The sequence below is a fragment of the Pongo pygmaeus genome, chromosome 19 (assembly GCF_028885625.2).
Source record: "Pongo pygmaeus isolate AG05252 chromosome 19, NHGRI_mPonPyg2-v2.0_pri, whole genome shotgun sequence".
Taxonomy (NCBI): Eukaryota; Metazoa; Chordata; class Mammalia; order Primates; family Hominidae; genus Pongo; species Pongo pygmaeus.
In genome coordinates this window covers 20,550,042-20,561,891 of record NC_072392.2, presented here as the reverse complement: position 1 = coordinate 20,561,891, position 11,850 = coordinate 20,550,042, and the positions used below count along the sequence as shown (strand labels likewise).

At 52.0% G+C, this 11,850-nt stretch overlaps 1 protein-coding gene across 15 annotated transcripts in view; it reads right to left on the bottom strand.

The window, feature by feature from the left end:
• Positions 1–4,905: 4,905 nt before the first annotated feature.
• EPN2 (epsin 2) overlaps positions 4,906–11,850 on the bottom strand; it is a 99,434-nt gene continuing 92,489 nt past the window's right edge. For all 15 annotated transcript variants that reach the window (XM_054458448.2, XM_063656220.1, XM_063656218.1 and 12 more), the window contains 2 exons: positions 9,532–9,747; positions 4,906–7,677 (listed from right to left, as the gene is read on the bottom strand). In XM_054458448.2, the coding sequence (XP_054314423.1) occupies positions 7,379–7,677; positions 9,532–9,747 (515 nt within the window). In that variant the 3' untranslated portion in view covers positions 4,906–7,378. The remainder of the gene's footprint in view (positions 7,678–9,531; positions 9,748–11,850) is intronic.

The following is an 11,850-nucleotide window of genomic DNA, read 5'->3' as shown; positions in this document are numbered from 1 at the left end:
ACAACCTTTGTCTCTTCAGACCTCCAGCACCCTCCCTGCCAGCTTAGCTAAGGTGCTGCCTTCTGTTCCCACAACCACCCCACATTAGCTGCCTTCCTTACCCTGCCTGAGGACATGCCTCGGGTGTGTGGGAGATACAGTGTTCTCAAGGGTCTTCTCCCCTTCTCCCTCCATCGTGAGTTTTCCTGCGCCGGCTCCTTCATGCCAGCCTCCACCTGTGTCCCACATGTGTTATGGGACGACACAGAGCAAAAGCCCAGCACTCTCAGCTGCTCCTGTCCTCTGCCCCATTTTATCACAGCTCCCCGGAAAGCTGTCTTCTCTGTCCATGGCCTCACCTCACCCAGGGCACTGGCCCTTAGTCCACATCAAGGGGACCTGAAGCTTCCCTGAAGCCTCTAGCCTGTGGCGTGCACATACAAGCCTCAGGCCCCATTTTTCCAGCCCGTCAGCAGCTGGGAAATACTAAGTCACCCTCTTCTGGTTATGTTTAATTTTCCAATTTTTCTCAACATTACTGAAATGTCTAAACATGGAAAAGTTGACATCATTTTACAGTGAACACCACATACCCACCACCTAGATTTTACCATTACCAATTTCCTGTTCCGTACTTGTATATTCACATATATCCAACTATTCATCCCTGCTTCAATCCATCCTATTTTTATTGCATTTCAAAATAAACTGCGACATCAGGACTCCACCTTCTGTATATTTCAGCACACTTACCATTAACCAGAATCCAGTGTCTGGCTTTAGTGTGTTCTTTTGAGGGGACGTTTACATACAACAAAATGCGTAACTTTTTTTTTTTTTTTTTTTTTGAGACAGGGTCTTACTCTGTCGCCCAGGCTGGAATGCAGTGGCACGGTCCTGGCTGACTGCAACCTCTGCCCCCCGGGTTCAAGTGATTCTCCTGCCTCAGCCTCCCGAGTAGCTTAAAATTACAGGCACCTGCCACTGAAGCTGGCTAATTTTTGTATTTTTAGTAGAGACAGGGTTTCAGGGTTTCACCATGTTGGCCAGGCTGGTCTTGCACTCCGGACCTCAGGTGATCCGCCTGCATCAGCTTCCCAAAGTGTTGCGATTACAGGCATGAGCCACCGCGCCTGGCCCAGAATACTTTAAGAATGCACAACCAGGCCAGGCATGGTGGCTCACGCCTGTAATTCCAGCACTTTGGGAGGCTGATGCAGGCGGATCACCTGAGGTCAGGACTGTAAGACCAGCCTGGCCAACATGGTGAAACCCCGTCTCTACTAAAAATACAAAAAGTTAGCCAGGCATGGTGGCAGGCGCCTGTAATCCCAGGTACTCGGGAGGCTGAGGCAGGAGAATCGCTTGAACCCGGGAGGCGGAGGTTGCAGTGAGCCAAGACTGCGCCACTGCACTTCAGCCTGGGCCACAGAGGGAGACTCTGTCTCAAAAAAGAAAAGAATGCACAACCCAGCCCCAAAGGCACAGAAATGTCACTGTCACTTCACAAAGCTCCTTGCGTCCCTGCCCAGTCAAGGCAAGAGATGATGCAGTGAGATTTAGAGGCTGAAGGCGCAAGTGCCCGGGAAGCTGGGGTCCGGGGGGGTTGGGCATGTGGGACCCCCTCCATGAGGATAGTTGAGGCATACGGCCTGCAGGTCCACGCTCACTTGCTGTCCATGCTGTCGGTGTCACAAAGCTGCATGTTCACCAGCCTATCTCCCTTTTCTCCTGGCACACCAGAAGACTACATTTCCTAGGCCCCTTGTATCAAGGTGGGTCCATTTGAGTAGTTCTAGCCAAAGCAAAGTATGAAAAGGATGTTCACCACTGAGAGGTCTGACCCACTTCAGGGTCGCACAAGCACTGCTCCTCGTTCTTGTCCATGGCACCCTTTGAGGCACACATTGAAGACAGCAGCATCATAAGGGAGGAGCCTGGGTCTGGGCACCCCAGCTTGCAGAGCACTGCCAGGAACATCTCCATTAGGCTTTTTGTGAGTGAGAAACACTCATAAGATACTGTGCTCAGCCAATGAGACCTTGGGGTTATTTGATCCTGCATAGCCTATTCTATTGCAAATGATATGAACATCAGGAGTGGGTTTCTGCTGTAGCCAAAAAAACAGAAAAAACAAACTGTTGTTGGCTAAGCAGCTGCGTGGCAAGCAAAAAGAATACAGCTCATAAGCTGGACAGCAGGAGATCTATATTATGCAAGTACAAGACATTTGCTAAGACTCTCATGCTAACTTGGGAGGCAGGTTATGTGCCCCAGAGACAGCAGCTCTAGGGGAAAGGGACAGACCAGATAGGATGTGCAGTGTGAGTCGGCTACTGTTGACTGCATTTTGGAACGCTATGACAGTAAGGAGGAAAGAACTGGCTAGTTTGCAAGCAGAAATGAAAGGCAACAAAGAATCTTAAAAAAATTAGCATCAAAAGGTTGCAAAAGACTTTCTCGAACTCTAATGAGAAAAGATAAGATTCAAAATTGCTTTCAGCAATAAAGGCATAATAAAACTTCTCATCTGAACAAAATAACTTGGTCTTTTGGTAAATATGGAATTAAGGGGGTGGCTCTCCCATCATGATCCCAGATGGCCTCATGGTAGCTACCATTAAGTTGAGAGAAGCATGGAGGTAAGGCAGCAAGGAAATAAGGCAGCTTATGTCTAGGAAAGAATTTTATGTGTGCTTGAGTTGTCCATTACTGTGTAACAAATTACTCCAAAACTTTGTCATTTAAAACCACTATCATTTATCACTCATGATCCTACAGGGGACTGGGCTCAGCTGGGTGGCTGTGCTACACTTGATTCTGGCTAGAGCTATTCCACTGAGCTGACCACGATGATTACTCACATGGTGGGCTGTTGTCTGGGGCCTATGGGGGCTACTGACAGAACACCTCTGTTCTCCCCCATGTGGCATTTCCATGTGTTTGAAGTTCTCATAGCACGACATGTGGGCTGCCAGCAGAACATGCTAAGAGGTCAAGCTCCATGTGCAGGCATTTATCAAGCCCCTCCTGCCATCATGCCACTGGCCCCATCTAGTCATATGGCCACGCCCATCAGGTGACAGAGACCACACTGGGAGACAAGGTCCATCAGGGGCCACCAAAGTAACACTCTGACCAAAATAATGCAGTTATTTGTACATGGAACTGATTAGAAGTACAAAGATTGTCACATTTTTTATGGAAGTGTGCAAGGCCCATGAGCCTGGACTGAAGCCTCTGGCTCACTCAAAACAGGTCCTGGCCTGGAACCATCCACCCACAGGCAGCAGGTGAGAAAGCTGAGCTTGGCCCAAGAGCTGCAGCCAAGGGAATACAAAAAAGGCCAGCTCCCCACCAGGGGGCAGAGCCCAGAGCAGGGCACCATCAGGTCCTTTCCCTCCTCACCGCAAGGCGACCTCAGTCTGTGCAGCTGCTTCCAGCACCGTGGGGCATCTCCCATTCTCTGCTCCTCCAAATGGAGCTGGACTGTGGGTACTGACTATTGCCCCGCTTTGTTGTTATTGTTGGGGGAAGGGCACAGATCATAGGTCTTTCTAGTTTATAGGCTGTGTCTGCCTTGCTGGAGAAGGCTCTGTACCCCACAGAGCCCAGGACACAGGACCTTACGGTCTATGTTTGAGAAGAAGACTGAAATAACTCTTTAGGAGCCAGAGAGTCTGCTGTGATCGGGACTGGCAATGTTAACCAAGCCCATTTCGCCACCTCCCGCCCTCCGCCACTAAGGAAGCCTGCACTTGCCCATCCCCCCCACATCTGGATGGGGGCCGAGGGCCTAATTCTGGCACTGGTGTGAGTGGCAGTGAGGCAATTCCAGGCCTGGCTGTAAGAAATCTATGCTTGACCCTTGTCCATTTTTCCCTTCATAGCCACCTTCAGGGCTGTCTGTCAAAGACAGCAGTGTTTCAAGATGAAAGTGGCTTGAGTCCCTGAGTCACTGACTTCTGTGACAAACTTCTGCGGGAAGCCGCTGAGACCTGGAGATGTGTTACTGCAGTGTAACCAAGAGCATCCCACACACCCTTCTTTCTCTCCTGTCCCCTGCACTGAACGGGTACCTCCTGCCACCAGTCCCTAGCCTCCTAGCTCTGAGTCAAGCTTGTCTGCTTATCCTTGGGTGGACACTGGGAGCCAGGCACTTGCACAGAGCAGAGGGCTTCAGGGCAGCCCCAGGCCTCCCTCCAGGCTCATCTCAAGGCCTCTCCAACCCTTCCCATCAGTGTCTCCCAGCAGCCTCTGCCTCAGCCTTGCCTCCTCCCGTGACCGGAGCACCTCTTCCACCTCTGCTGCCTAGAGATACACGTGTCCTCCCGCCGCTGCCCTCCTCTGGTTGGTGGCTCTGAGGCACAGGCCCTCTGTGTCGGTCAGCTGTTGCACAGCAAGCCACCTAAGAACCAGTGGCTCCAACAGGCCCTTCCTCTCAGGAACACGCAGTTGGCTGGGCAGCTTCACGCACTCCCTCCCTCTGTTGCCCCAGCTGACAGGCAATGGCTTCCCAGAGCAGCTCTTCTGCAGCATGGACACGAGAGGAGGCAGAGCACAGGAAGCCTCTGGGGACCCAGCACACTGTCACTTCCACCTCACCCAAAGCAGCCTCCACCAGTGACAAGGCCGCATTAAGAGGGCGGACGCAGGAAGGGTAAAGTGCAGTGGCTAGCATTTCCCCCAGCACACCTGTGCAGGCCACCAGTCTCAGCACCTCACAAAAGGCAGGCCTCCCACCCCCTTTCCCTGAGGTTCAGGGGCAACAAAATGCCCAGCTCACACGGGCACTAGGACCAGGCTGGTGGCCTCAGTAACTGCAGACCAAGCTCCACAAGAATTGGCTCCCTCATCTCCCACCCCTCTCCAGTGGCACAGGACTGATGAAGATGGGGTGGGAGAAGGACACAGCCAGAAACCGCATCATGGTACAAATGATAAATTATATTTATACAGTAAATAAGTATCAACAGTCAACACAAGTTCAAAACCAGCCACCGGCCTCTGGGACTGAGAAACAGCTGGGTGACTTCCTCCACCACGGTGCCCATCAGGAGGGAGCACGATGGCACAGATGCAACACGCGTGGCAGTGGCCGGTGGCTTCATGATCAGTGCAGTGGGCAACAGGGACATGCACTCGGGATGGCCTGTGCCAGAAGATGGGGCAGGGGGGCTGTCTTCTTGGGTCCTGGTGGCCCAGTGGCTGTCATGTTGGGGCCTCAAAGTCGCATCATGAAGGGCTCTTGTTATAAAAGAATCACTGGCCCCAAGTAGTCGAGTCTGGTCTACTGACCTGTAAGGCTGGCCCAGGCCCTGCACCGTCTGAAGGAAAGCACCTTTCTGGGCAAGCATCCTGCCTCCCATCCCACTGCACCTCCCCACCCTTCCCTCGGCAGACAAGACCAGCCACCGGCTTACCCGAATGGCAGCGGGAGCCTAAGGCCCAGCCGCAGGCCTGCAGTTCTGGCAGAAGGTGGCTGGTCAGGAACTCTAGACACGGCTCCTGGGACTGGAGAGAGCGGCCTTAGGAACAGCATGAGTGGGTGCAGTCCCCACTCGGAGCCTGCATGTCCCAGCAGCCCAGAGTCCATTTAAGATCTCTCCTGTGCCAGTGCGAAGGGTAATCTTCTGGAACCAGAGAGGGGCTGGCAGGTGGTCAGCTGCCCTTAGAGCTAGAGGTGAGAAATTCCCATGGTGGAAAAAGGGCCGGAAACGTCCACCAGGCAAGCTGCCCAGACACAGGATTGGGGGACTGTCCCTTCCCTGGGTAAAAGCAAGTCTTTCCTGGTCTTTAATGCATGATGTAATACTTTTACAGTGGTGGGTGAGGTGAGGACAGGAGGAGTTTGGAAGAGGGAGGTAATATTAGTGCATGTTTGTTAAAAATCCATCCCAGGTGAATGACTTTTTTCTTCATCTCCAAAATACAAGAGAATTATTTTTAGGTCTCCAACTTAAAAATAATGTTTGGAGTTAGCAGGTAGGTGGATCAGGGCCAGCCCTGGTCCCTTAGCCCCCCACCCCTGTCTTAGCCTAGGGACTGTTGCCCAGGGACCCGTGGGCACAGAAGCACCCCCCGCCCCACGCCCTCGGGACAACTGCCATTTCCACATTATCCCCATCTTTAGCCTGAGCGTGGATTAAGACAGAGGAGATCACAGACACAAGGTTAAAGATGGTTCTTCCATTTCAGATTTCCATTGTAAACAGAAGTCCTGTTAATCCCTGCATGCCTTTAATAAAAAAAAGGAATTAGTTGATAAAAATTGGTGAGTCACATTCATACATTCGATTTTTTTCTTTTAACTTTCAGGATGTTGGTATATTCGTAAGAAAAATAGCCTCTCTCTCAGGATCTAGCCAAAAAGGCTGAAAGTCAATCAGTTTAGTAATTCACCAAAAACAGGAGCTAAAGAAAGGAAAAGGCAACTGGAGGCTAGGATTTTTTGTTGCTGTTGTAGTTTTCTTTTTAAATAAACATCATCATCTATGTGTAATCAAATTCCCATATTTTCTTCCTATAAAGAATTTGCTTTAGTTTTTCAATAAGGCATTTTTTTTTGTCATCCAAACATCTCTTCCTTTTAAAATTTTCTTAGAGTTAAAACCATAAATAAGAGGATTTAAACCACTAAAATGACACGTGCCAATATCTTCATTCAGCCAGACCTGGTAAATTCTATCAAAACTAGACAGTTAAATAAGAACCACGTTATAAAAATATTAGCCAAAAAAAGACTATTAGATAATTCTGCAAACTCAAATATGAAACTGTACTAAACAAAATATGTGCAAAGGTACACAAGCATAGAGCCACGTTGGGGGTTATGCTCAGATTAGTTTTAAAGCTCGCTCTAGTGGATTTAATTCAAGAGTTGTCCATGGTGGTGGTGTTTACTTTGAACTCACACGAGTCAAAGAAAAATAAAATATGCACAACCACTTCCCCAAAAGGTGTCTTATGGAGCCGGTGCTTCATCGTGTCCACACCCAGGACTGCCTGGGGTGTCCCTAGGGCTGGGGGGTGGGGAGGACAAAGACAAGGCCACCGTCCCAAGTCCTGGGCCAGGCAACAACCTGGAGACCCTCGGGCTGAGGCTGGGGGCAAGGGCAACACTGATGGCTCCACCTCCTCATCCAAGGCCTCAGAGGAGCCCTGCCAGGACCTGAGTGCTTTGGAGGAGGTGGTGAGAGCAGGCCAGGCTGAGGGGCCTGCCTTGGAAGGCGAGGGTCTGAGGGGTGGGGCTGTAAAGACAGCCCTTTCATCAGGAAGCTGGAGCTGAAAAGCCCTAATACCCCTAAATCCCCAAACTCTTGGATCCCGTCCCACAGACGAGAGTCCCTGCTCGGCATCCTCCAGCACAGGTGCTCTGGGCAGGTCCCAGGCCCAGGCACTAGAGAAGGAAAGGGTTGGTTGTGCCGGCGGCCTGGGCTGCCGATGGGGGGATACCCACACTGCCCACCATGTTCATCGTTGCAGGGCCCAGTGGTGTCAGAGAGGAACCACTGGCCCCCAGAGCTGGCTGTGGGGCCGTGGAGGTCATCGAGGCCACAGCCATGGACTCCACTCCTGGGCCAGGCCCAAAGGATGTGCTGGTCCCCAGGACTGGGCTCCCCCGAAGCTGGTTCAGCGTCAGCGGCTGGGGCTGGTTCACCTGGAAGGGGTTAACAGGGGCCGAGGTGGCGGGTGCACCTGGGGAGACAGAAGGAGGGGCAGAGGCTGAGCCGTCAGGGTGCGGCTTTCTGAGCTCCCAGGTCAGGGACTGCATGCGGGTATTCTGGTCCCTGCTGTGCCCTCAGAGCCCGTGACAGTGCCGGCCGAGTCCATGGCAGACACTAGCAAATATCTGCTGACTGCATGAATCTGCCCTTTAAGGATGAGGAGATTGAGGCTGTGAGAAGCCAAGTGATTTGTCTAGCATTACAAAGCTGAACAAGGCCGTGCCAGGAACACACCCATCTCGGAGCACCCTGGCTCCTCTGCAGGGCTGGCACCCAGGACACCTTCACCAACCATCAGCTGCCACTGCTCCCTCATTTTGTTTGCTGAAGGGGACATGGGACTGGCAGTGTGTGGCTCATGTGGCAGTGCCCGCGAAGGCTAGAAATCCTGCAGTCAAGAAGCTGATGCAGCCTTGTCTTTCCCAGTGTCTCCAGAATTTACCTCACACCAGAAAGTCTTTTCTTTGCAAAAGTGTGTGCGCTGCCGGCACCAACTCTCCCATGCAGCCTGGCCCTACCCTGTGTGGCCTGGAGAATGGCCCTGTATGTCCAGCAGAGTTGCCCAAACCTCCTCCATCTTGGCTGCAGCCCCCAGGGACCATGACTGGTGTGCAGCCAACAAAGCTGCCTCAGGCCTCCAGCCAGGTGCCCACCAAGAGCTGACAGACACAGATGACCACTGGAGCTCCTGCAGGGCCTTCAAGGGCTCTCTGGGCAGAAGAGGCATAAGGCCTCCTGGGGCAGACACAGACTCCTGGCTGGCTGAGGAGCCTGGAAGCTAATCTAGTTCCACCCGGGGAACCACCTCCCCTGGGGGCAGCCATGTCCTCACCCATCTCAGGACCTCAGGATTGGCCAGGACCCAGGAACTCCACACACCTCACCTCTGCCCAAGGGTCCCCAACCTCAGCCTCTGTAAGTTCAGTGGTCATTCTCCTCTGCAAGGTACTGTCAGGGACGGTGGCCCAAGATCCTCAGATCCCTACATGGTGGGGCCAGTCTGGGGCTGAACACCTGAGGGTGACACATTCCTGCCCTGGGGGAAGCCCAAGGCCTTGGGGAAACCCGTGAGGAAGGGGGCTGGGAGGACTTCCTAGAAGGGGGTCATCTGAGCTAGGTGTCAAAGGATGAGTAAGATGCTTTCATTAGGGAAGAGGAGGGAGGACATTCCAGGCAGGAGAAACTGAGTGTGTAACAGCCTGGGCTTAAGGAAGGGCTCTACAGGCTGAGGGGCACCAAGGGGCTGGATGTCACAAGGGTTTCATACACACAGAAAGGGAAGAGGAGGGTGGGACCAGGCCATAATGGCCCTGGATACCCAATTGAACAGCTGGGGGCTTGTCCAGCAGCCAACATGGAGCCCTGAGGACAGGGGGCAGACTCTGGCACCAGGAGTGGAAGCAAGGGACCTGGAGGAAGGCTTGTACCCAAGGGCTAAGTTACATTTTTCCCAAGAGAGGAATGCTACACGCCAAACCCTGGCTCTTCCTCACCCCCAGCAGCCCACCCTACCCCACCTGTCTTAGAACTGATACTCCCTCGAGGGTCTCACAACCGGGGGGCACCAAGTCAGGGACAGCTTCTGCTTGGTAGTCTCAACTGAGAGGAGGGGAGCTATTTCCTACCCATACCCTCCCCACATAACTGTTAACAGCTTCCACACCCCACCCCATGCAGCACTGGCGAGGGCATACGTAATCATCTAGAGTTTCCAGCTAGTCCCACCCCTTCCCCGTCACACAGTGGGAAGAGCCCCCAAGAGGCCTGCTGCATACCCATTCCCAGGCACAGCAGGCAATGGATGAAGCCTGGGATGAGAGCCTACCTGGTGCCAGGAAAGGGTTGAGGGACTGGGCCGGTGGGGCAGGCCTTGTCACCAGTGAGTCCAGGTTCACCAGGGCCGCATTGGGGCCCAGGAAGGACTCAGGTGTTTTCCGGGCACTGCTGGGCTTGCTTGAGGCGACGGTCAGGGGTTGAGACTCAAAGGGGTCAGGGCTGGTAGTTCCATTGTTATGGGATGGCAGAGAGGTCACAGATTCGGCTACAAGACAAGGACACATATGGCAGCGTGAGTGTGGCAGGGAGAGCCTAAGACTGTGTACTTAACACAAAACATGGCCTCCTGGGGACATGCCTGCCTGACAGCGCCACGTGACGACACACAGCCAGTCATGGGCTGGGTTAGATAAATCAAGTGTCCACATAACCAAACACCAGAATGCAGGAACAGAAGACTACCTAATGATAAGCAAAGAAAGCTTTATCAAAATACTAAAGCAGGTTACAAAAGAGTGTGTATAGCTCATTCCTCCAGAATACCAAGATGTCATTTTGGGTTGGAAGCTAGGCATGGGCAATTTACTTTTTTTTTTTTCCTTACATTTTCCATTTACTAAATTTTCCACAATAAACATGAACTTCTTGATAGTAAAAAGAAAGCAAATTGTTTCTTTTAAAATTCAGCCCATAGAGGCGACACAGGCTGTGCTGAGACAGGCCGGTAGCAATGTGATTGCCACGACGGGATGTTTCATGGTACAGGAGTTCTTAACAACAGTCATTCTCTCACTCAGTAACCCCATTTCTAGGAATCTGGTCTAAGCAAATAATGTAAAATGTGAACAGGGTTGTAAGCACAAAGAGCTTCACAACAGCATCATTTACAGTAGCAAAACCTGAAATCAACCTAAAATGTCCTCCCCCAAATTAATGAATTATTGCTGAGCCATATAAAGAGAGATTACATAGCAACAAAGTATTTTTACAAGTTTTAAAGTCACGAGAAAATGTTTTCAATCTGTTAATCCATAAAAGTTGAGGCAAGGGGCAGGACAACTCTATTTGACAATACGAGCTGAGCAAAAAAGACTCAAAACAAAACAAAAAAACAAAACAGCAGTAACGCCAGTGCACTCCAGCCTGGGCAATCAAAGCTCACTGCAGTCTCCATCTCCTGGGCTCAAGGGATCCTCCCGCCTTAGCCTCTTGAGTAGCTGGGACCACAGGCAGGTGCACACGACCACATCTGGCTAATTTTTGTAATTTTTTTGTAGAGACGGAGGTCTCACTATGTTGCCTAGGCTGGTCTGAAACTCCTGGGCTTAAGCAACCCTCCCACGCTGGCCCTCCCAAAGTGCTGGGATTGCAGGTGTGAGCCACTGCACCGGCAGAGGATAAATGTTTCAAAAGCTGACATGTAACAATGGCCAAGCTGCCTTCTCACTGAGGCACAGAGCGGGAGTCAAGGACAGGTTAGGCTATACTTTGGCCTACAGAGAAGACACATGGAATCTTATTAATGCAGCAAAGGAAAGACCCAAAAAAGCAGCACATTCTCAAAGCTGCCTCTGGTCTCCCGGCTGGGAGCTCTTGAACTGAGAGGGGTTAGAGGAGGTCAAGGGGGTCGAGCACGGTCAACGGTGCCAGGCTGCTTGTACCTCATACCAGGGCCTAGCCAGGCTTGTGGCTACAGTTGGTAGGGAGGGATAAAAGAGAAGGGATAAAAAGAAGAGACTGGGAGAGAAGTGGTAGGGAAATTGGGGGAGGCAAGCAGCAGAAGCCAAGACAGGAAAGAAAAAAAGAGAGAAGTTGCCATGCGTGGCTGGCAGATGTGGCCCAGAGATGGACAGAGGCTGTTACACCCCAGTTCAAACAGGGTGTGTGAAGAATGCATCCCAGGCCTTCTCCCTCCACCCCTCCAGGCCCATCTTGGCCCACTGGCCCCTTCCTTCTGCATCCACCTGATATCCTCCCATCCCAGAGGCACACAGGGAAGGAAAACAGGTCTGGAGACTGGACTGTGGGTCTGCTGGGCTGGAGCGGTCACCTGGGAGGTGACAACACAGGGCAGAGGCTGGCCCTACTGATGCCCAAAGGTGGCTGTCTGGGAAAAGGAGGCCCTCTGAGGAGTGGAAATTGGCAGGAGGAGGGTGAATGGAAAGCTGGATCAGGCCAGAGGTGAGGCCCACTCTGAGCTGAGGAGGACGGGGCTGTGGAATCTGCAGGAAGCCTTGGGGATCCTAACATGGAGACATAGTCCTGGGGGACTCTACCTTGTGATTTTTAACTATTGATGCATGAATTCTTAGAATTAGAAGCTTCAGGCTCCCAAGATCAAAATACAAAGAAAATGCAGGAAATTGAA